This window comes from Micromesistius poutassou (genome assembly GCF_964030765.1).
Source record: "Micromesistius poutassou genome assembly, chromosome: 12".
NCBI lineage: Eukaryota > Metazoa > Chordata > Actinopteri > Gadiformes > Gadidae > Micromesistius > Micromesistius poutassou.
This window is the reverse complement of record NC_140282.1, coordinates 17,097,241-17,121,309: the sequence shown is the minus strand read 5'-3', so window position 1 is coordinate 17,121,309 and position 24,069 is coordinate 17,097,241. Positions and strand designations below refer to the sequence as shown.

At 42.9% G+C, this 24,069-nt stretch overlaps 1 protein-coding gene across 5 annotated transcripts in view; it reads right to left on the bottom strand.

Moving 5' to 3' along the window:
* myo9aa (myosin IXAa) overlaps window positions 1–24,069 on the bottom strand; it is an 85,232-nt gene that overhangs the window by 30,172 nt on the left and 30,991 nt on the right. For 4 of the 5 annotated variants that reach the window (XM_084476524.1, XM_084476526.1, XM_084476525.1 and 1 more), the window contains exons 3-15: window positions 17,761–17,855; window positions 17,491–17,553; window positions 16,826–16,925; window positions 15,640–15,690; window positions 13,748–13,845; window positions 13,454–13,580; window positions 7,372–7,461; window positions 6,919–7,035; window positions 6,526–6,660; window positions 4,392–4,513; window positions 3,403–3,544; window positions 2,237–2,435; window positions 1,202–1,321 (exon numbers count right to left, since the gene is read on the bottom strand). In XM_084476524.1, the coding sequence (XP_084332650.1) occupies window positions 1,202–1,321; window positions 2,237–2,435; window positions 3,403–3,544; window positions 4,392–4,513; window positions 6,526–6,660; window positions 6,919–7,035; window positions 7,372–7,461; window positions 13,454–13,580; window positions 13,748–13,845; window positions 15,640–15,690; window positions 16,826–16,925; window positions 17,491–17,553; window positions 17,761–17,855 (1,459 nt within the window). The remainder of the gene's footprint in view (window positions 1–1,201; window positions 1,322–2,236; window positions 2,436–3,402; window positions 3,545–4,391; window positions 4,514–6,525; window positions 6,661–6,918; window positions 7,036–7,371; window positions 7,462–13,453; window positions 13,581–13,747; window positions 13,846–15,639; window positions 15,691–16,825; window positions 16,926–17,490; window positions 17,554–17,760; window positions 17,856–24,069) is intronic. The other variant, XM_084476527.1, reaches the window with a different exon arrangement.

Sequence of the window (24,069 nt, the reverse complement as noted above, 5' to 3'; positions counted from 1 at the left end):
CCAGTTCTCTTAGCCTAGCTAAGACGCCTCTAACGTTGTCTCCGGTTCAGGAAATACTTGAAACGAGGAACGCGACGGTTGTAGTAGCCCATGTCCTGGATACGTCTGTGCGTGGTGGCTCTTGATGCACTGACGCCTGCCTCAGTCCACTCCTTGTGAAGCTCCCACGCAGTTTTTAATGGCCTTTCCTTGACAATCCTCTCAGGGCAGTGTTTACCCCTGTTGCTTGTGCACCCTTATTCTACAACACTTTCTCCTTTCACTCAAATTTGAGGCCAAGCCTCCTCGTGGAGAGTGTCAATGACTTGTCTTCTGCACAGCTTTCACGTAAGAAGACTTCCCCATGATTGTGAGTCCATATGGACCAGACCGAGAGACCATTAAAAGGCTCAGGAAACCTTTCCAGGTATTTTGAGGTAACTAGCTGATTAGAGTGGAACACCTCGAGACTACAATATTCAACTTTTTCACTATATTCCGATTTTCTGAGATACAGAATTTGGGGTTTTATTCATCATTCATTTCATCAATCATCAGATCCATACAAATAAAGGCTTGAAATATTTCACTTCAGGTGCAATTCATCTACTGTATATAATATATGAGTTTCGCTTTTTAAATAAAATTTTAAATCAGTGAAATTAATGAACTTTTCCACAATTTTCAAATTGATTGAGATGCACCTGTATGTTCACTTCTCCAGAGACCAGAGTTGGTTAACCCAAGGTTAAAAAGTCTTAACCATGCCCAAGAAGCATGCAACAAACAAGCCCGGGGTTAGTGAAGTTATGGCCCCTGCCACCATACAGCGTACGACATGCTCAGTCGCAAGAAAGGATGGGATAAGCTCGGCGCAGAAAGAGCTGTGACCAACAAGCATCGTTACTTGTCATCATTCAATCAACTCTATCATTCAATGATAGTTTTATGTGGGCCCAATCGCAAAAGATAAAAACATTTACAATCTGGTGATGGTATAATGTTGCAAGCATTCTAGATATGAAGCTTTTGAACTCCTGTGTTGGGAAAACACTTCAAACACTGGAGGAGGCATACTTGCACAAAGCATGGCTGTGCAGACACACAACTACAAGATGACAATGTTGGTCCACCACCTCCCTGTAGTTTCCCCCCACCGAAACCCTGGGGCTCTAGCTTGTGAAGTGGGGAGGAGAGAGTTATTGTGGGATGGCAGCCTTACTGTACTTCTCGTCCTTGCACCTCTGCAGGATCTCTAAGCTCCTCTGATGCACAGGGTGCTGCAGAAAGCTAAAGCTATCCGCAACGCTCAAAACGGCACAGGGAGCAGCGCCATCATGCCCTTGGAGAAGCAAAACAACATCACATGAAGAGAGAACAAAAGGAACAGAGGAGGAGAAGATCGACAAACAAAGGGGAGGAAAAAAAAACGAGAGGGAAGGAGAAGGGAAGGAAAAGAGAAAAAGAAAAAGAGAAAAAGATCAATTAGAGAGTGAAGTTGAGAAAAAAAAAACAAGAGATGCAGTCGTCTACGAGAGAGGTACCTGTGCAAGACTATGGTTTTCACACAGAACGAGAGACATTCAGAACTGCAGGAGGAGGCAACAGTGAGGTTATTAATTCAACTATAAAAAGGTGTGTGAAGGAAGCTGGACGGCTATTCAAGACGCCTTTAGGTCTGGATAAACCATCAGTTCTACTAATGGGGATATTTGCATGACGCGAGTGTTGTTACTGAGATGCTATGCTATGATTTTATTTTATATTGGTGGGCAAAGAGCAAAGACTGGAAGCTTTCTACAAGGTAGCTACAGTCATCTAGTCACATCTAACACATCTAGTGAGAAAAGGGTTAAACGCTTTTGCCTTTCCATTGACCGGCTAAAAAAAGAACACTGAAATAGACTGACTGGACTGAACAGGTCCAAAAAACTGACTATTACTACATACGTGGCAGCACTTTAGTATTGGTTTTCTACTAGTTCTCTACTTCGGAACAGTTCTGACAGACTACTGTACTGTGCACTAGAGCTGGCTCAAATACGCAAGCCATCTTTGTCGAGGGACAATTAAGGAAATTACAGATCCATCATTCTTCACAATATGAAACGCATTACAAATTTGTAAACATGTGATGAGCCTTCTTGTGTGTCTATATTATGTAGCTATGAATATAATCCTAAGGACCTTGTGTGAACTATGAATTGGGGACACTGCCTCGTGGAGTCTCCAACACCCTCCTTCTGTGGTTCCTCACCTGTGACCTTCTTGCCCACGTGTCTCTTCCCAGCCTCCCTGAAGGCAACCAGGGCCCTGAAGTAAGCCCGCAGCACCGCCCAGCGGAACGTGGCCGACGGGTCGATGCCGATCAGCCCACCGATGAAGGCGTTCTTGCTGCTCTTGAGCAATGCCACGATGTCCGGACGCATGTGATCCGTGTTCTTCTCCCTGAAGTCCTGCAAAGCGGCGAGAGCGAGAGATCAGAGTATTACAAATCACATTCACAAATATAGCACAGGATGAGGGCTCTCCGGAAGACTATAAGCTAATTCCAGTAGCATTTTTTTTGTGTCATTCATAAAACATTTATTTTGATATAACAAAGTTCAAGTGGTTGCCTAACAAGATATACTTTGCATGGTTGCTTTAAAAATATGAAAATAGTTATTCCGTACTCCAATATCCAAGGGAGATAAACCACCATGATGGATAACGGAGAGTGTAAAAATCTTTCTTTTTTTTTTTGGGCTAAGCATAGATTGAGGTTAGAGCCCATATCTCCCTTTGAACAGGACACTTACAATTTAGAGAGACCCCAGGTCAATTGCTGACTTTGTCTATGTCCAGATGTGAATCAGCCATGATTTTTGTTTAACTCAACTATTGCGTTCCAGTTCCGAACTGGGCAGTTGGCGAGCCAGTGACATCCATTATATTCCATACGAGTGTTTAGCAGCTCTCATAGCTGTATATTGGTTTTCCCAACACAAGTTCATACAAACTACCTTGGCCATGGCGTTAGTTCCCACAATCGAACAAATCCAAATTTCGATTCTGCGTTTTACACGAAAGTGACTGCGTTTTAGGCTAATTCTGAATTCTGAAAGCAACATTTCAATGAACAAAAACCTGTGAGCATGCCCATTGGTGTCTAAACATAATTATTTGGCTGTGTTCCAAACAGTTAAAAACCACCCCACCTACACATACCCACAGGACGTATTGTAATGTTGCTCTGCAACTATGTCAACAAATCCTTTAACTTTACTTAAACGGTTGTTTGTCATGACACCATTTTGTCAGGCATCCCTCTTCCTGCATTCCACCTCAAGGTTTCTTCCTTGATAACCAAGACCTTTTTTCCTGGGCTCAGGGCTAGGGGTCGGTCGGGAAGGACTTGACGCATGGAAGGAATCCACTCACCTTGATGCCGTATTTGACCTTGCCGGCGTAGTGCCGGATGATGAAAGCAGGCTCCATGACGGCGGGGAACTCCATGTAGCTGTTCCCTTCATGCTGCCGCTTGAACTTGTCCAACAAGGTCTGGTTGCTGGCCTGGGGGAAGCTGAACCAGGGACAACAAAATGGAAACACTGCAAGACGCCGTAGGTAAGATTTAAGAGCTACTATTTGAGTAATATGTTATGTGAGTGCCATAGCCCTCCGTCAGCCATAAGTGAGTGAAACGCAGTGTGAGAATATCTGTTTCGAGTTAAGGGCGCCTGCCTCTGTATGAGAATAGTCTGAAGATCCATTCTTGACGTCAATCACAGGTGTGTGAAATGCAACCCTTCTCAATTTCGGGAAGAAACGTGGGGAGGGAGGGGACTGAGAGTCAGGGGACTTTTTTTTTGTTTTTTTTGTTTCTAAATCATCTTTCTTTTTTTTTCTCAAAAAGAGGTGAGATCTGAGAGTTGAAGCAACAGCTTTAATGGGGAGAAGATGTTTGGTAGCATTATTCACATCTCATCAATAAGCTGTCCGTTAGCACCGGTTGAATTGTCATCTAAAATGTGATTAGCCTAACACGACATAACCAGTAATCAATGGTCTGCTACTGTCCACTGTTTTACCTTTTACCTTGGTCTGTAGTAAAACAAAAAGATGCATACAGATTTTAGATTTTAGGGTCAAAGGCATGGCTATGTCTTCAGGAATGGAACGGAGCTACAGAAACCATGATTCAATTATTACATTTTCTTTGCTGGATGCCTGAGGTTATGAAGAGCTGAGCCGGATATTGAAAGCATAACGGGGCTGACAAACACTATGAACCTCGGTACTGCGGGGGTTAAAAGGCTAATATAATGACTTGTCATGTGGCGCAGCTCTGGATAATGAGCATCACCCATGAGCCGTGCCCTGCGGCATACTGCGTACCGGCCATTACAGGTAGCAGGCAGCCAACTCACTTGCACTCTTCGTCCAGCAGGTGGAGCAGTGCGGTGGGCTTCTTGCTGATCAGGTTGATGCAGCCGCTGTTGTCGATGTAGTCGATGTTGTGCCAGGTGATGCCCTCTGCTCTGTACTCCTCCTGGGAGGCGACACAAGAAACACAAACAGTTAAGGTCCTGAACACCACGGCGGTGAGCCTGCATCCGCAGCGAGATTGAGATTTCACTTCAAACGCTCCATCGAGATATTGAAGATCGAGATTAAGAAACCCAGAGACAAGATAAGGATTGTTGGGAGCAATGAAGAACTAAGAGTGTCTGTGAAAAGGCGTAGAGTAACGAGTAAGCAGGATGTTTTACATTCCCCTAAATAAACTAAATCACTGGTGGCATGAGTTGCATGCTTTTGACACAGAGGTAGAAAACTCCTTGCGGTGCCCGTCTGGCTTCAAAGTGGTTTTGTGATAAGTCAAATAAGTAAAAAAAAAAATTAAAAAGCATTCTCAGTGTGAAGCGGTATCGTTGTTCGCTTCACCGGAAGAAAACTCCTTGCGGTGCCCGTCTGGCTTCAAAGCGGTTTTATGATAAGTAAATAAGTTTAAAAAAAAAACACATTAACATTAAAAAGCATTCTCAGTGTGAAGCGGTATCGTTGTTCGCTTCGCCGGTTCGTGGGAACACAAATTAACCAAGAGAAACATAATCCGAGAGAGGCTTATGAGAAATACAGCTGAAGCGCTTCCCCGGGACCAAAAGAAAGTCCAAAAGAAAGACTACTGTTGTATATTACACTTTTCAGCAAGAGGACAACAAGATATTTGTCTACATTAATGACATTTTAGAAGGACCATCCTGTTCAATCCCGGAAGAATATTCTGTTAAATTCTGACGTTATCAAGAAATGAATCCAACAATATTAACTCCAACCACTCCTCCTATCATTCTATCGCATGCAAGTAGTTGAACAGTAGATGAGTTGACACTTCACCTGGGAAGACTCGCATTTGATATACGAGCAATGGCCTGTATGCTCTCGTCAACTTTGTTGACGAGATTTCACCAAAAAGTGTAAGTGTATCATTTATGTCATGTCAGAAAGCTCAAATATTATGCTGGCATTGGCGTGTATTGGAGGTACAGACGTAACGTCAGTGTAAGCTAAACTATGCTCGTCATTTGCAGAGCAAACACTGCCTGGTGGGAAATACTTAACAGCAACAAATTGGTTTACACATGTGCTTTTGAATGACAAAACAAAGGGCAGGAAGCAATCACTGAACATGCATGCTGTAAAAACACATGTTTCTCTAATGAACGTGTGTTTTACCAGATGATACAGGAGCACTTATCACCGGCCACTATCATTATCTGAATGGAGGGCAGATTGCTCTGGTGCAACGCCTGTTGCAGCCTGCCCTGCAGTTAAAAAGCACAAGGTCTTTTCTTTGTTCATTTTGTCCATCAAATCCTTTTAAAAAGCTGGCCTAGTTTCTAAAGCCCAAGGTACATTCACATCTTTTGGCACGCTCTGAAGGTGTAATTCTCTCATGTATTACATAAACCTACTTCTCATGGGAGGAATTCTGCAATTTGTGACAGGAGTGTATAATTCACAGGACATTGACTATTTGTTATACCAGAAATGTAAAGGGATACAAGCTGAAATAACATATGAACACACTCAAAGCGTATATAAACATAACCCTAAGTCTAGCATTATAACTGCTTTCTTCCTTCAACCTATCACTGACCATAAAGATTCCTGTACTAAACTACCTGCGATGAGGACGTTGTGAAGAGGGCTGTGCCACGTAAATATCAAGCTCAACTGTCTCGCTTCAGTAAATCTTTAAAAAAGAGGAACATACTGCCAGAGAAATCCAAGAGAAAATACACATGATAACGACCCATTCATGTTAAACATTTGCAAACAGAAACAGAAACCGTTGGGTTGGTCAAAGGAGGGTGCTGAGGTGAGTCATATGGCAACATTGCATAATCGTCTTAAGCATTTCTAGATTGCTCAAAGGCCACTGTGACATATGCATGTGGTGAAATGTGAGAAGTGTGAAGAAGCTTTAATGGTATACCTGGTCCGGGTTCTCCCAAGTGAATGCAAGGCGGTGTACTGCACCATGCAAGGGTTGTTTACCTGCTCGAGCTTGAAGATGTGCTGGTTGAAGTAGTGCTGGAGTCGCTCGTTGGCGAAGTTGATACAGAACTGTTCGAAGCTGTTGTTCTCGTAGTCCTCGAAGCCAAAGATGTCCAGCACACCGATGGACAATATCTGGGAAAAACAGTCAGTGTTCAACTTATGGTTCTTCCAGAGTAGATTTGCTGTGTATCAAACGGAGCTCTTTGTTATGTACCTTGCGTGCAAGGTTCTTCATTTAAACAAAATTAATTGAAAGGAAGATAACCCAAAATCAGTTGTAGAATATTTTGGAAAAGGGAAATGCTGTGTGGGTCTCCAAGGATCACATTTAGTTCATGCTATCTATTCTCATGGAAACGTCTGCTCAGACGACTCCACTGTATCCCACACCTTGTTGTTGTCCTCCAGGTCTTTGTTGTTGAGCAAGGCATGGTTGATCCTGAACACGATCCAGTCAAACAGAGCACTGTAAAGCGACTTGGCCATGGAGTCCCTTACGGTGCCAGCCTGCAAACAAGATTGCATTATTATTGCAGAATATAGTCAACAATGTGGTCTAAATGTTCAGTGGTTAATGAAAGGAACCAATATTGCTGTTCATGAACTAAACATGACCATATATTTTTTTTATTTTGTCATTCAAAAGCGCACGTGTAAATTGTTTTAAATTGGCTCGGAGAAAACAAGAGAGAAAAAAAGAACCAATCTTTTACAAATCATAACCAGTGGAGACGTCGAGGCCTCCTACTAAACCCTGGGCATGAGCAGACAGCATTAGCATAGACTGTACTGCGGAGTCCTGTGGTGTGGAACCCAGGATGTGTGGCTGGATGCTAGCCTGACCTCCGCCAACTTGTAGGGGACGATCAGCCTCTCTCCCACCGTCACAGTCCTTCTTGTGGTCAGGGCCTCCAGCAGCATCACTTCCTTCACCTTTCAGAGGAAAAGGATGAAAAATAAATGTACAACAACAACACTGCTCGGCCAAACCGTCATCAATTAGTCATGCAGTGGTGAGCTTCTTTTTCCATCGTAGCCGCAGCAATATATCAAGTAGAAACAGTGTAGTTTGTCTGCCGAAATAAAAAAAAATAAAAAAACCCATGTGACCCTAACCCTCCTTTTCCGTGACCTCCATTGGCTCCCTGTAGTAGCTTGCATCAGATTTAACATGATGGTACTAGCCTCCAAGGCAGTCGATGGAGCTGCCCTGCCTACCTCTAAGCATTGGTCAGAACACACACCCCACACTCGAGCACTCCGTTCAAGTACCTCAGCTGGACGCCTGGTACCGCCATCGCTAAGACCAAGCAAAGGTCGATCAACAAAAGTCACAACTCTTCTGTTTTGGCACCGCGGTGGTGGGAACGAGCTCCCTGCTGATGTCAGGATAGCAGAGTCACTCACCAGCTTCGGCAAAAGAGTCAGGACTCACTTGTTCAGAGTTCAACTAGACTCAGCATAGCTGCATACCTTACCCCCCCCCACACCCCTCTTACGCACTTATTGTATCTTGTACGTCCTAGCACCTAATGTACGCACTAAATGTGTGTTGTGCGTCCTTGCACTAAAAAAAAAATAGTACTTAGCATTATGTAGCATCTTATCATTAAACATGACATTGACATTAAACAAATAATGAATTTGAGAAAAATTGGCTTTCAAAAATAAAGACACAAGGGAGCTACAAAAAAAGAGACCAGGAACTGAGAGTAACACGGAGGAAAGCAAAGGAGGCACACAACAAACACCTGGAGGAAGCATTCAAGGCTGGCAAATCCACGTAAAACATGGGACACAGACAACACAAAAAACATGACAGGTATGCCAGGTAAACTCAGGAAGCCTTATGATGAGTTGGCCTCTGCTACTGAATTAAACACCTTCTTTAGCAGGTTTGAAACCACGGGGAGTAAGGAGAGATGCAGGGAGGTGCTGGAGTCAGTCACATTGGGCTCTGAGGATAGAGTGATAATCAGTAGTGGGTCAAGTGGCTAACATCTTTAGTCAGCTTAATTCACAGGAAGGCTGTCGGCCCAGACAACATCAGCGCCTCCATCCTGAAAGCCTACAGTAAGGAGCTAGCCCCGGTGTGGCAACCCATTTTCTTAACAGTCCATAGACACACACACACTGTCCCAACGGCCTGGAAAACATCATCATCCCCCTCCCAAAGAAATCATGCCCCAAGGAGTGCAATGACCTGTGGCACTAACATCTGTATTAATGAAGTCATTGGAGAAAACCCTATCCCATCTGCTCTCTCAGTCTGCGCAGGACAAACGTGACCCCTTCCAGTTTGCATACAGGCAACAGCGCAGCACTGGGGATGCTGTTGCCACTCTCATGCATCTGGTCTCAAAACATCTGGATGCTCCGAAGATAAAACCGTATGCCAGGGTACTGTTCATCGACTTCTCCTCTGCATTCAATACAATAAAACCGGACATACTGCTCTCCAAAATGATTCATATGGGCATGAATCCACAGCACACATCTCATTTTTTATCTGATATTATTGCAACCTTTAGTCTAATGTTACACTTTTTAAAACTTTTCAATATCAGCTCTCTATTTATAAAAATATTTATATGTCACTCTGTATATTTGTACATAACTATGCCTTGTGTTTTATCTGTCAGTAACTAACAACAAATTGTCTTGTTCTTGGCTTATGTTGCACCTAAGCTTGTCCTGTGTAAATGCTGCTGCTTTACGTGTCTGTCTTCAATTGCCCCTTGGGGACAAATAAAGTTTTTTGGAATTTGAATTTGAATCTCATCCACTGGTACTGCTCCTTCAACAGGCAACAGCTGCTCCGGGTCGACAACACCCACTCCCCCCCATGGTCACAACCAGCTGCGGCGCCCCACAAGGATGTGTTAGCGCTCCCCTGCTCTTCACACTATACACCGACGACGTGTGTTACCAGTGCACCCAACCACCACATCATCAGGTTTTCTGATGACACTGCACTGGTGGCGCTGATGAAGGAGGGGGAGGGGGGGGCTGACCTATACCTTGAAATGGTGGATGACCCGGTTAAGTGGTGCGACCACAATGGCCTCGTTCTCAACACACTTAAAAAATGGAGGAGATCATTTTCGGCAACCTCACATGATTGCCACACTACACCAATAACCATTCACAACCAAACCAAAAAACAAAACTCCTCCACTTCAAATACCTTGGCGTGTAACGTGGACGGTGCCCTGTCCTGGACCCGGCATGTGGACTACATCTGCAGCAAGGTGCAGCAGAGAATCTACTTTTTAAGGAGGCTGAGGTCATTTGGCGCTAGCAGCAAAGTCCTGTCTCTTTTCTATGAGGCAACAATTCAAAGCATCCCGCAGTACGGAGGCTCCGTCTGGTTTGGTTCCCTTTCAGCACAACTGAGAGACAGGATTTTGCGGCTCCTGGGAATCTGCTCAAAATCGGTGGGCCACTTAGTGGAGAGCACTTTTTACGAATCAAACAACAGGCACACAGTCAGGCTGGCTGATGAAATCACACCTTACCATGGAGGAGGGGGAGTACCAGCTACTGCCCTCTGGGAGGCGCTATAGGGTTCCAGAGTGCAGGGAGGTCAAATACAAACATTCATTTGTTCCCTTGCCCATATCACTGCTGAATCAGCACAGGAAGATTAAGAAGTGACTTTTTAACCCCATATCATTTATTTCTACTCCTGCAGGGCTGGGCTGGGCTGGGCTGGGCTGGACCCCCCCCCCCCCCCCCCCCATCATATTTATTATTCACTGTTTATGTTTTTAATGTTGTTTCATGTCCTTGTGTATAATTGTTGGGAGCTTGCATTGCAAGAAAAAATTCTGTGAAAACGGACAATAAAGTATTATCTTATCCTAGCTAGCTTTGTTGTATCGGTGAAAGGGGTTAACCAACAACACTTGGTTCTATGAACATCCTTACTGTACAGACAGCGATATATTGTTTAAGTTTATTTTCAACACTATTTACATGGTTAGTAGTGAGCATATATATATATATATCAATCGGATGGCGAATTGCATTGCGTATTCTTTATTCTTTATTTCAAGGATAGCCCCTTGAGATGTACCATCTCATTTTCGAGGGGGTCCTTACAATAATGACAAACAATACAAAGATAGTAACCCTAACCACATAAGCACAATGACAAACACATACACACTCACACACACTCTAACACTGCTCCCCCATCTCCACCCCCCACCAGCCAGTATTACAGAGTACTATCAAAAAAAAAAAAAATAATAATAATAAAGGAATCCCTCAGCAAAAACGGAGGTAGACATTTGTACTGATAAGCATACTATACACCAATATAAATACATTTTCTTGCATACACAAGTCAAGTATACAGTACATATTTGTAGATACACATACAGTATAGTGACAAAAGGAAAGCAGGTATGAGTAGAATGAGTCCTAGAAAGAAAAGGTAAGATAGATCAGAAACAAGAGCAGGATGTTTTATAATGCGTAACTAAAGATGAGTGAGGAAGGAAGGTTGTTCCAATCTGATGGAGCTTTGAATTTGAACGCCCGACGACCAATTTCTTTGTTGATTCTAGGTGTGACTATAAACAGGTGGTCCATGTGCTGTGGGCTGTATTGAGAAGTAAAAGGAATTAAGAGTTGTTTCAAATATGAAGGGAAATTGAAATAGATGCATTTGAAAGTAAGTATTGACTTCTGGACTTAGGGGCAGGCCAGTTCAGGGACTCATACATTAGGCAGTGATGGGTTCTATAAGGACACCTGAGCACAAATCTACAAAGGTGTTACCATAGATAACATCAGCATAGTCCAATATTGGGAATATTAATTGCATTAAAATTATTTTCCGGACTTCTTGAGAGAAGCAGTCAACAGAACGATAAAGTGATTTCAGACAGCCAAATATTTTCTTGGTGATTGAATTAATATGAGGTTTAAAGGATAGCTGAGAATCAAGCCAGAGGCCTAGATATTTAAATTCTTAAATTGTATCTATTGTTGTTCCATCAAGAAGACTAATAGACCAGTTACTTAATAACGAAGGATCAGGTCGAGTGCAAAACAACATACTATATGATTTTTTCTTATTCAACAGAAGCTTATTTGAAGAGAACCATATTTGAACCAGATTGAAATCAGATTGTAGAGAGCGTTGAATTTGTGAAGTATCAGAGCTGGAAGAGTATAATACAGTATCATCTGCATATAAATGAATTTGGCAGTCAGAACAGATTTGAGGAAGATCATTAATAAAGATCGTGAACAAAAGAGGACCTAAGGATGAGTCTTGTGGAACACCTTTATCAATGATCTTGAATTCTGATTGACTTCCCTGAAAGGAGCCACACTGACTTCTAAAATGAAGAAATTAGTTAAAAAATAAGAGAGTTAGTAGAAAGACCAATAGCATACAATTTATTTAAGAGAAGATGATGATCAACCATATCAAATGCTTTTGAAAGGTCAATAAATATAGCACCTGTAGGCATATTGCTGTCAGCTGCTGACAGTCTATCATTTGTAAATTTTAGAAGAGCAGTGGTGGTTGAGTAATTAGGTCGAAAACCTGATTGGTGTGGAGATAAAATGTTATAGTCTGCAAGGTATTTAGATAATTTATTAAACATTAGTTTTTCAAATATTTTTGCTATACTATTGATAATTGAGATTGGTCTATAATTATTGGCTCCACCAGCAAAGAAGTCCGGGTAAACATGGACTCAAACTTCCTTCGAGGAGCCCTCTTGGTTCTCAGCCCTCGCTTTGTACTGAAGGGTCCCTGGCTAGTTTCATTATCTTCAGATTGTCTTGAAAATACTGAAACTTTACCAAGATCGGCCTGGGACCCTTGGCTTTGATGTTGTCCATGATACCAGTCCGATGACAGCGCTCAATCATAGGAGGAGCGGAGAAATTTGCTCATTTACTCATGAAGCTGAGGATATCTTTGGCCTCGGCCTTCTCAGGTATGCCGACGAATCGTAGATTGGAGCGTCTGCTTTGGTTCTCGGCGTCTTCAGTCCATGATTTAAGGTCGGTGTTTTCCTTTTCGAGCACCTTTACACGTTTGACCAGTTCTGTTATGTAATCTTCGTTTGAGTATACTCTCTGCTGAATCTCATTGACCTGATCTCTGAGCATATGAAGGGAGTCATCTATTTTCTTCAGACTGGGTCCAAGTCAATCTATTTTAGAGTCAATGTGTGAAATCATGTCGAGTTTCATTTGCTGCATCATATCAAAAATACTTTGGAGAGTAATTGGTTCACCCATTGTAAGGCCATCAGTGTTTCCACTCGCACAAAGAGAAGGGTGAAGTCTCAAAACTCGTGGGTTTGGTGCCAAAGGCTGCTTTAGTTTTTCTTTCTTGTTTCACCACAGGTAGTTCATTAGCACCAGAGACTTTTTTTCAGGATGGAAATAGATATCACAACATCCTTAGTAGACAAATAGTTAAGCCAGCAGACTGGAGCTCGCAACACTCACTCACGGCGGCCATCTCCGACATCCCGACAGAGAACTGCGAATGCTCGAGGGGTCTCTGTAGTTACGGCGTCGGATTACGGATTACGGATACAGAGTAGTATACTTTGGCCTTGAGTTTTGGTGGCATTTTGAGCAATAATAGTGGTTAAAAATGCAGATTTGAAAGCGTTCACTGTGCCCCTAGCCAATAACATGGAAGTCATTTGGGCTTTTACATTGCTCTGGGCAACTTGGGGCAAGCTCTATACTCTATTATCAACAAAATAATTATTTTCATGCCGAAAAAGACCGAAAAAAAGGCAGAATTTTTTTTTTTTCGCCGGAATTACACTTTTTAACTTTTCCACAATATTCAAATTTATTGAGATGCCCCTGTATATTAAAAAAAACACAAACCAAAAGAAAGAAAGACACCAATGACCTACTGATGTGAACTCACCTCCAACAGCTCCGAGACAATGGGTAGCACCTCCGGGTTGCAGATGTCGATGGCTTCGTCCCGGTAGGCCTTCCTCTTGTAGCGGATGTTCCCCAGGTGGAGGATGGCAGACAGCAGGGAGAAAATCCTGAAACAACGGGGAGGGGGAATGGGTGAGCCAGTGATACTAGAATACATATACGAGGATTTTAGAATTGACAATGACTGCGCTCACACTGTGTGTGTGTGTGTGTGTGTGTGTGTGTGTGTGTGTGTGTGTGTGTGTGTGTGTGTGTGTGTGTGTGTGTCTCTTACTGTTTGCGTGTGGCCGGCAGGAAGCCCACCATCTCCATGGCCAACTGCAGCCTCTCAAAGTCGTGCTTGAGGTCCTCCCCCTCCACGGTGAAGCAGTCCTGCGACCACCAAGGAGGACACGGCATGTCACCGGGTTACGTCGCCACAACAACACATTTCAACTCACTCGCCCACGTGGGACAGGCTACAGGCTACGGTCGGCTACTGCAGCATGTTATTCATGAGCACGTTGGACATCTTGGCTGTCTTTGACATCCTCAATATACAAACCCTTTGAGATTTCTACGGTTGTGTGGGGGCAAAATTGTTCTCGATACATAAATTTGTGGCTCATTCTGTTCACTGTTTTAAATCTTAGAATCGGACAAGATGAGAAACTGTGGCAAAGCGCAGACAGAGGAAGCAAGTCATTCGGACGGGATGGTTATCATTATGAAGCATGGTTTTTGACAAACCAGCACCACTACCGGCCCATGCTGGTGTGGGGTGAGGAGGGGGTAGTATTCTGCTTGTTTAGTGGAAAACGCCGCCCCGGCTTTTCCGGCAAACGCAAACCATGGAAAACTGGCAAGCTGCAGAAAAAGCCTAAATTTATGAGTGCAGTTTTATATTACTGAGACGCAGGACAAACTAAACTGGTGGAAAATAAAAGGGCAGATGAGGGGAGACTACATCTACTTAACACAAGGCAGAGTCAAGATAAACACGTATTGCGTAAAATCTTATCTACAAGATAGCCCCACACACACACACACACACCCAATGCCGCCCCCCCCCCCCCTTCTCCCCAAGTGTTAAGCCTTCCCAGGCATCCTAACTAGGATGTCTGGTTACCGTTAATAGCTGCTCCCAGATCAGAGTTCTGTCTTAGTCACTGAAAACAAATGATCACCAGCCAACGCTTAATGGTGATTAATGGTTCTACTGTGCATCTAGGATGATCCAGCTCATTCTATTTTCATACATTTTTGGACTGGTAATCTGCAAAGATAGAACTATGTACTATCCATCCATTGTTTATGTGAGTATGACAAGACATTCCTCGGAAAGCGAAAACCTTGTATTCCACACATCCACATGGTGTGCCCGACATTTGGTCCACATGTCGGACCAAAGCAATTGTTCCTGACTCCACTGTGGATGCAATACTGATGCAACCCTTCAACCATCCTGTTGCAAGACGGCAGAGGATTTCATCACAAAACACAACATATTTACCTTTAAGAACCAAGAAAATCCAACCCACAGCTGACGTATATGGACAATAACATGCATCGCAGACATTGGCTGTTTACTGTATCTGACATATAGTAATATGTCACAGATTATAACCTATCCACTCAAATATTATTGACATGTCAAACTACCACCAGCTAAAGAAAAGTCCCAAATGAGATTCTCTTTGGTAATTGATTTTCATTCATTTGAAATTAAATTCCTCTGAAATTGAAAAATCTTTTCTAGTTCCCTTTTTCATTTATTATATAGTATTCCTCACAATTCAGAAGTGCTCTCTACAACATTGTTTTGTTTTAGGATACTGAATTGTCAAAGACTAATGACAGCCTTAGGGAACACAAACGCAGGGTCAGCGCAGGGTAGAAACGTAGAAACACACGCAACAACAAAATCAACAAAAACAAACCAATCAACCACCACAATCCAAAGAAGGAAGTGCCCCGAAAAAACCCCCACAAAAGAACCACAACACGAATATTTTGACACAGGCAGCCAGGCTTGTGTGTGTGTGGCTTTGTGCAGAATGTGCTCATGTGGAAGTGTTGGAGCAACGGGGAAGGGCACAGTGACTATGGGGGTGAAACTACGGCGTTCTTCAAACACACTCAAGCCCACGCGTTGGTGGGGGGGGGGGGGAGGCTGAGAATACTGACCGGCTCGCTCTCACTGTAACTGTCCCAGTGCCGGTGGACTTTCTTTTTCATCTGGAAAGGTTGAGGTAGAGGTAGAGTGGATGGCAGGGTTAGTGTTAGACAGCAGCATTCTAATGAGACAGACAGATGGAGGCCTGGATGTGTAACGGATGGAGAGTCAGACGGAGAGATAAGACAGACAGTAATAAGTATGTGCATTTGAATACAAGAGCGACTCACTCGCACACGCACACACACACACACACACACACACACACACACACACACACACACACACACTTAAGAGTTCATTCATGAGATGATTCGGTTAGTGTATTATGATAGATGACAATGGCTTGTTTGTGTGTTGAACGACGTGATCTATGAATGAATGTATGCGTGTACATATTTACTATTCAGCCAATCGGCAGGTATGTGTGCGCGGGGGTGTGGGTGTGTCAGCCTATGAGAGGAGAAACAAAAAGTTCCCTGCAGTGTGGAGGGGAGATGGGTCTATCGTCCAATCACAGTCGGAGCGCCACGCCAGGCAGAGGTATCACACAACATTCACATTCCACACATTTTAATTGTCTGCTATAAGTGTGTTGTTCATGTGAAACCGTTTTTTTTTTGTTTTGACCACAATGACGATACAAAAAGACAGTGTTTTAGATATTTCTGAGAATTCATGCATTTGTGTTTACTAGCCTCATCGGTATGGAGCAAGTCAGTCAACCGGTTTTGAGTTTTATTTAGGAATGTGTGTGTGTGTGTGCATGTTTTCTCCCCCGTCTGCTGTGAACCGGTCCAAGTGAGCCACCCTGAGCTCTGTTTAAGAGCAGTATATGGGTGTCACCGTGCTGTGTGGATGTACGTGGTCCATGTACTTTTGTGTCTTTAAAGATGACATCTAAAAAAGGACTGAGACCTTTTACACGACACCAGAGTGTAAAAGGGGGGGGGGGGGGACAAACAAACAAACAAACAAACAAACAAACAAACGGAGAAAGAGACAGACCGACCAGGATCAGACGTAGTGTGCATCCAGACACACTGATGCTTGATCCAACTTTCTCTCTGTTTGACTCTTTGCGAAAAGTGAGCATTGTGTTCCACACCGAGCAGACACACATGTCCTCCAGTCAATGTGAAGCCTGACCGGTACGTACACCCGAGGTGTGCGCGGCTGTATGAGGTGGCGACCCACCTGGTTGAGGTAATGGTATTCTTCGGGCTTCCTGAGGTGGAAGGCCGTGCGCTCCTCCTCGCTCGCCCCCGCCAGCAGGTAATAGAACACGTGGTAGTTCCTGGAAGGCAGACAGGAAGTGGGCGGCCCCTTGGTTGGTCAGGGCCGTGCAAGGTTCAAGTGGTTCAACACACAGGATATAGATTACGAGTGATTCTTCTCACGAGCCGTTGAGTAAATACTGGTCTCAAAATGTAGGCAAGGCCCAATTTTAAATTTTTTGCAGTTTCATCAGATGCCAATTCAACAATAAATCTATTTTGACAAAAAGTAAATTTGCAAAGGCCCCGAGCCATTGGCTGAGATGATTCCCACAACAAAAAATAACATCAAACATGGGTCATCATCATTGATTTTTGAATCTATAGCTGTATGTGCATTTGTACTATTTGTTTGTGTGTTTCAGAGAGTGCAAAATGTGCAGAACTTTGCAACAAATCTACACAGAAACCTTGCATTCTGTGTAGATTACTTCCCGTTTCATTGTTAAGAGGCTTAGAAATCCACATTGTTTTGAACGAAAGGGGATGACTCTGAAAGTGAAATACTTTTGCACCAAAAGTGGCAAGCGGTCCTTGGCCAGCTGGGAGAAGGACACAGGGCAGACACCACCGTTCATCTCTTACCGTTCGTTGTGCTCCTGATAAACAAGTCTCGACTTCTCCAGGAGATACTTTTCAACGTAAGCTCTGGTGGGTGGCAAGACAAAATACAGTATATTATTAAAAGTAACTTGACACAGAAGAAATGTTCCATTTGTAAATGTGAAAACGTTTTTCACTGTTTACTGTGTGAGAGAAACTATGCATGCATGGACGCATCTGTCTATGGAACACAATGCTGATAGACATGACAATGGAAAACCCCCCCCCCCCCGTCCATTAGATCAGCCTCACCCTCTCACGGTGCCACTCTCCTGGTAGTTGACCTGGATGAACTTGCCGAAGCGGCTGGAGTTGTTGTTGTGGGCTGTCTTTGCGTTTCCAAAAGCCTGCAAGGTGACAGTTGAGAGGAGGGGTACAGGGGTTTAGGATGAGTCCTGCACATAAACATCAACTTTGAGACTCTCTCTCTCTCTCTCTCTCTCTCCAGTAACGTAGATAGGAATGAGTTCATTTTGTAATCATATTAAGAAACAGTATTTGTGTATTTCAATATATGGTCCTTTTCATATGGGAATTCATTATTTTCTGATTCAATACACATTGGCTCTCAAAAAGACACAGGTCAGAGAGATATAACTAACTGTACAAATGGAATATGGATTTATCTACGCCTCTCTAATGAACGGCACATTGCACATGTAAGCAGCAGTGTAAGCCATTCCTACTGAAACAAATGTTTCAAGCACCATATCAAAGTTTCAGTCCCCGAACTCCTCTATTCAGTTTTTAAAAAGCACCCATTCAGGGCGGGCCGTGGCCCGGGGCCTGGGCTTTCGGTCCGTGTCGACGCCAGAAGGACGGAGGGAAGCGAGTGCAGCCCTGATGGAAACATTTCCCCTCGCCGGGCCATGGGCTCCATGTGGCCAGTGAGGAACACGTGTAGTGGTGGCGCTTTAATAAGGCGCTGCGGCGCTGCCCCCCCCCCCTCTACTCTGTTTATGTTGTACGGGTGCCCGGAGGGGAAGTCGTTGTTGGGCCTGCATTAAGTTTAAACCCTGCAGTTATTTGTAGCTCCGCTGCTCCAAGTCCAACACAAATTCCTCCGCGCATTGCGCTGACATGCCCTAGTCTACATAACGGTGGCGGGGGGGGGGGGGGGGGGGGGGGGATGCTAATAGTATTTCAGGGATTCCTATCCAGGTCTCTACTCTCTCGGTGTCCTCATTGCACTGCCAGCTCCATGGCAGGTACTGCGGGAGTACGTTAAAGGGACACTGTAGCATTTTAAATAATATATTAGCTCAATGTCTTCAAAATCAATGTCTCCATTCATAAATATGTTCTGATTGGTGTAAAATCACCTCTGCCAATAATCTGACTCATCCTCCTCAGCGAAGTATGCGATGAAGGAAGAATAAAAGATTTTATATTTTATTTATATTATTTTATATAATCCAATCTCATTCCGTACATGCACGCTTAACTCGACTATGAATCGAATTATCTAGGGGTCTTAATTCGACTATGAGAAACCCAATTCGATTCTAGCTCGACTAAAGTGTATACTCTTAGTAATCCAATCATAGTTGGCCTAACCCAATAATTCAACTTCCTTGAGTGTCATGTAAACGCACTTTTACATACTCTTCCCTTGAGTGTCCCTTTAATGCTAAGCGAAGGCTAATACTGCTTACCTCTAATGGGGGGGGGTTCATAATTGTTGAAATAAATCAAATAGCAAAAACACTGTAGCCGTAATATGAAAGATTGTGCCATTCACCATGCCAGATCTATTTTCCAAAGGGCAAAAAATGGGAAATTGTATTACTCATTGCTCTGGACAAAAAGTTGTTTGCGTGCAAGTGGTGTTAATGTTGGGGGTGTGAGCACTCAAAGTCACACAGCAAAACCACCAAAGTTGACCTGTTTATCCACTGCCCTACATGAAAACAGGTCTGCGTTTCACTCAATCATCTGGATTCCTTTAAAACATGTTGCACGTCTTCAAATAGGCTGCGTTAGAGTTTCGAGATCACTGGAATACAGCATAAAATGTATCTGAATATAGAGGCAATGCATGTAATTCTATTTTTGTTGGATTGAGACCAAATATGAAAATTACAGACCCACAGGTATAGAGTTAAATATGCAAAGAGGAATTTATGTTCGGGGACCTGACTGCATTATGTTGCCAAAACCACCTCATATTTGCACAATGTATTTTTTTTAATAAATTAGTTTCTTTACCATTGTTGAAAACCAAAACAACAAATGCACTCTAATGTAGCTAACTGCACATTACACAGTCATCTGCAGGGTTTGGAAACCAGCTCGACCAGAGCACAGAGGTATAATTAAACCTTTGTAAGCACTGGGGAGAATAACACAGCTGAAAATGATACTCAATCATAGCAGAATGACTATTAGTGGTTCCTCGGAAAGAGGACGGGAAAGAAGAGACAAGATTGTAGAAGACGATAGGAAAGAAGAAGAAAAAACAGAAAAAAATTATAGAAAAGGAGGGGGGGATAGGATAAAAGATCATATAAAAATAGGCTGATCTAGTCCAGACGGTAGCCTGTATCACTGCTGGGGTGAGCACGCAAGTAAAAAAAAAAAAAAAGTAGTCATCTATAAAATTATATTAATAGCTTACAAATGCAATTCGTTTCTGTAGTGGTTTCCAAGTTTCCAAGTTTATTATAAATACTAGTCAGTACTAATACTAGTCCAGTCAGAAGCCGGTAGTATGAAAGGTTTTGTCGTTCATTAGTCATACCAATTTCCACCAGTCTCCTAGAAACCGGAGCCATCAAACTGAAAGGAGCAGTGCTCATCTAGTAACTGTTTCACAAGCCAAGACAGAAATCTAGTCACCGACTAGCACAGGGGTAGGGTGTCCCGGCCCAGCTCGCATTATGGTTATGTCACAGTATGTGTGGGCAGTAGAAAAACTTCTCTCCAGGGGTTTATTCCACTCCATGTGCCTCCTAATCCCACACCTGAGGTCAACATATTCATGGCAGTTGAATCACTTCACAGCAGTTATGGTCATTTTCTTTCTACTTGGTTATGTGTTGACAATTTGGTATGTGAGGTCTTGGGTCAGAGTTGGTCATGGCAACTCAGAGAAGGTTAATCTAGGCCATGGCGTATTCATTACCTCAACATGACATACAGCATAAAAACAACACATGCCCATAAACTTTCATTTATATGTTGCAGAATAAGCCACAGGAAGACACAGGAAATAAAAAAGTTGATTGACTGAGTTTTCCATTGACTAGTGGAGAGATATTTGATTCACAATAATAGTAATTTAATAAAAAGGCACTTCCCCTAACCATGTTTTGCATCACAAACATATCTTATAATTAAGTCTTATATAAGTATTCATAAGTACCTCCCTTACTCTCCTAAAAACACCCCTCTTACACTTATTTTATGTTGTACGTCCTGGCACTTAAAAATAGTACTTGGCATTGTGTATCATCTTATCCTAGCTATCTTTGTTGTATACGGGGAATGGGTTAACCTAGCAATTGTAAGTGCTTGGCTCTTGTTTTTATGAAGATTCTTACTGTACCGACAGCGATATATTGTCGTTTCTCTTCTGACAAAGGTACTTATTGTTAGTCGCATTGGACAAAAGCGTCTGCTAAATACCCTTAATGTGATTGTGAATGCAAGTCATGTTTGAGAATTTTCCAGCTATTGAATAAAAAAAATATAATCTCTCAAACCAAATATTATTTACATGAAAAACAATGTAAGGGAGTACAGTGATAACCACATCAAGACATGTCAGCATATGTATGTAGTCCGCACACACGCAAACTTATTCTTGCCATGCATGTAAAAAGACCCCAAAGTTTTACAAAGCTGTGGGACTCGATGTTGCATTTATTTTGTGATGACTTTGTAGACTGATGATGTTCACCAACGTAAGATTAAAGATGTGTTTTTGTTAGTGTAATCAAAGCCTTGGGCTGTGTAAGGGCCTCATCAGTCGCACAAATGTGTTTATTTCTCAAAGCAGCATGAGTAACTTAAGCTTATTTCCTCTGCGTCCGTCTGACCTCATCACTTTCTCTGACTACCCTCCTGAGGCATCTCACCCAGGCTGATAAGTCTTTCTACCGTGTGTATCCCATTCTTTCGTTCACTCTCTCTCCCTTGATGACCAACATTTGAAAGCTAATAAGGCACTTTCGCTTCAGTGTAAGAAAAATTAAATACAATTCTCACTCTTCCCCTCCACCTCAGTTCCACCATAAGCTGAGAAACATATTCCTTCTTATGCCTAAAGAGACCCATTTAGTTGGGTTTATTTACACATTTGTTTGGAGCATGGGGTTGTGTAAATGGGATACACAGAAGACCTGAAACTTAAAAAAGTTTAAAAAAGGTCTCCTGATGTAGCCTCGATTCTGTGTATCAGTTCCTCCACAAACACAACAGAGTGTACAATCTATTTCCAGCCTCCTTCGTCATATCATTACTACTTTTGATTCAACTGATGTTTTTATGGAAACAATTATATGCAATCAAAACAATGTCAGCATGAAACAGAAAGAGTGGGAACAGACTGAGCCCATTAGGAAAGTATTCTATAGTAAGTCATTTATTTGTCATAGCGAAGGGCTTTGAGCTCAATCAAGAAACGACGTGTCGTTGCAATTCCCACACATTACCCATGGTGTGGGCTTTAGTATGTGACCAAATTATGCCATTTGTAACAGAGCTAAAATAAAGAGGAATATAATAGTGCTTGGCCTGTGCATGTGAGCATGAGTGAGTGAGTGTGCGTGTGTGGAAGAGGATGATGTGTTCAGGACTTCACCTGTATTTTGTTAAAATGACTCACCAACTCAACAAACAAAACAAGCTTTCGTACATTGTGTCTCTAGAAGATAAATCACAACACAGATTAAGTACCAAGTGATTCACACAATTGACCTGCTACATTGATTTAATTAAGACGGGAAAAAAAAATAGTTTCACATGAAAACAAAAGTTACTTTTATAGTGACAGGTCTGAGGAACCACCTCATCGTGTAAGGAACTCCATGTTGTGTGCTCCTGAAAAGAGCCTTCAAACAAACGGGGCAAGTAGTCACAGTTGACATAGTTGGAGAAATGCTAAAGGCGTTGTTCACAGTGTAAGTGTACCATGTCAGCAGCCCCGCAGCCGTCTTACAGGTTCTCCTTCAAACATTGTTAAGATGCCTTTGATGCAATGTCATCTCCTGCCCTTGGCCACTTCCTGCCCTTCTACACATAGTTAGCTCCACTTTCTCAACACTATTGTTGTTGTTGATGATGCTGCTGTTACCTCTAAACAACACACACACACACACACACACACACACACACACACACACACACACACACACACACACACACACACACACACACACACACACACACACACACACACACACACACACACACACACACACACACACACAGTGGACATGTCTTATTATTGGAGCATCACTCCAGCATAATCTCTCTCATAGACTGAAGGTCCCTTTAACGTGCCGACTCATTGTGCAATCACGTGTATGAAACAGCTATGTAAATAAAATATTTCTGAGAGCTAGCCTTCGATATCGGCAGGTCGGAGAAGAGGCGTGTGCGCGTTGAACTCTGGACTACTTAGCTTGACTGCCTTGACTACTACTACTGCTACTTATTCTTATTGGCCTTGAACGTATGAGCATGGGGGGTCAGAGAGGTACTCCTCTCAAAGAGAGCACAAGGAGTTCAAATTGAGTACCTCACTGACTGATTTTCTTTGTTACATCGTGATCCTGATGGATTGGGTTCAATGGATTTACACAAATACGGCACAAGAAACCCAGCCACGGCTCCAACGTCATAAGAAAGATTCTTTGAGAACTAATGTGACAATTGTCAAAGGAACCCTCTAACCTGGTGCGTTGCAAAAGTAATAATGTTTACACTAAGAAGTGAACCCAAAGCAGTTCCATTAATGCGCTTTCTAGTTAACAAGACCAACACAACACAGCTGTCAACACAATACAGTGCAAGTTGTGTCCAAAGGCTGGCCGGGAAAAACTAACAGGGTTAAAGCCTCAATCATCCACAGGAAAAGGCATATATTTAGAGATCAACCTCTTGGGCTGATCGGTGGTTCAACATGACTGCTCACGATGTTAAGACATGTAGTTCCCTCTCTTCTCCAACCTGCTTCCTTTCCTTTCCCTGTCCTGTCCATAAAGGCACAAAAAAAAAAGTATATCTCCGGATTATATTTCAATCGGATCATTCAAATTAAGTTTTATTAAAATTGTAAAATAGATTTTTTAAACCAAGCCCTTCAGTATCCCTTGGAACATATTGACGAGTGTAGGTATAGGGTTGTTTTGATACCTCTGATCAATGTAACACGTATGCATATACTGTACGTAGACATGCATGATCAGAAGCAGTACAAACAACAGTCATTGTGTGGCTACCGGAGAGGGTCTGAGTTGTGCGCGCGGTTTCCCTCATTCTTTCCACTGGCCCACACCACGCTGGGCCCACAGGCATGGTTCAGCTCATTTCAGATCCCTCCAACACAGGAACAAA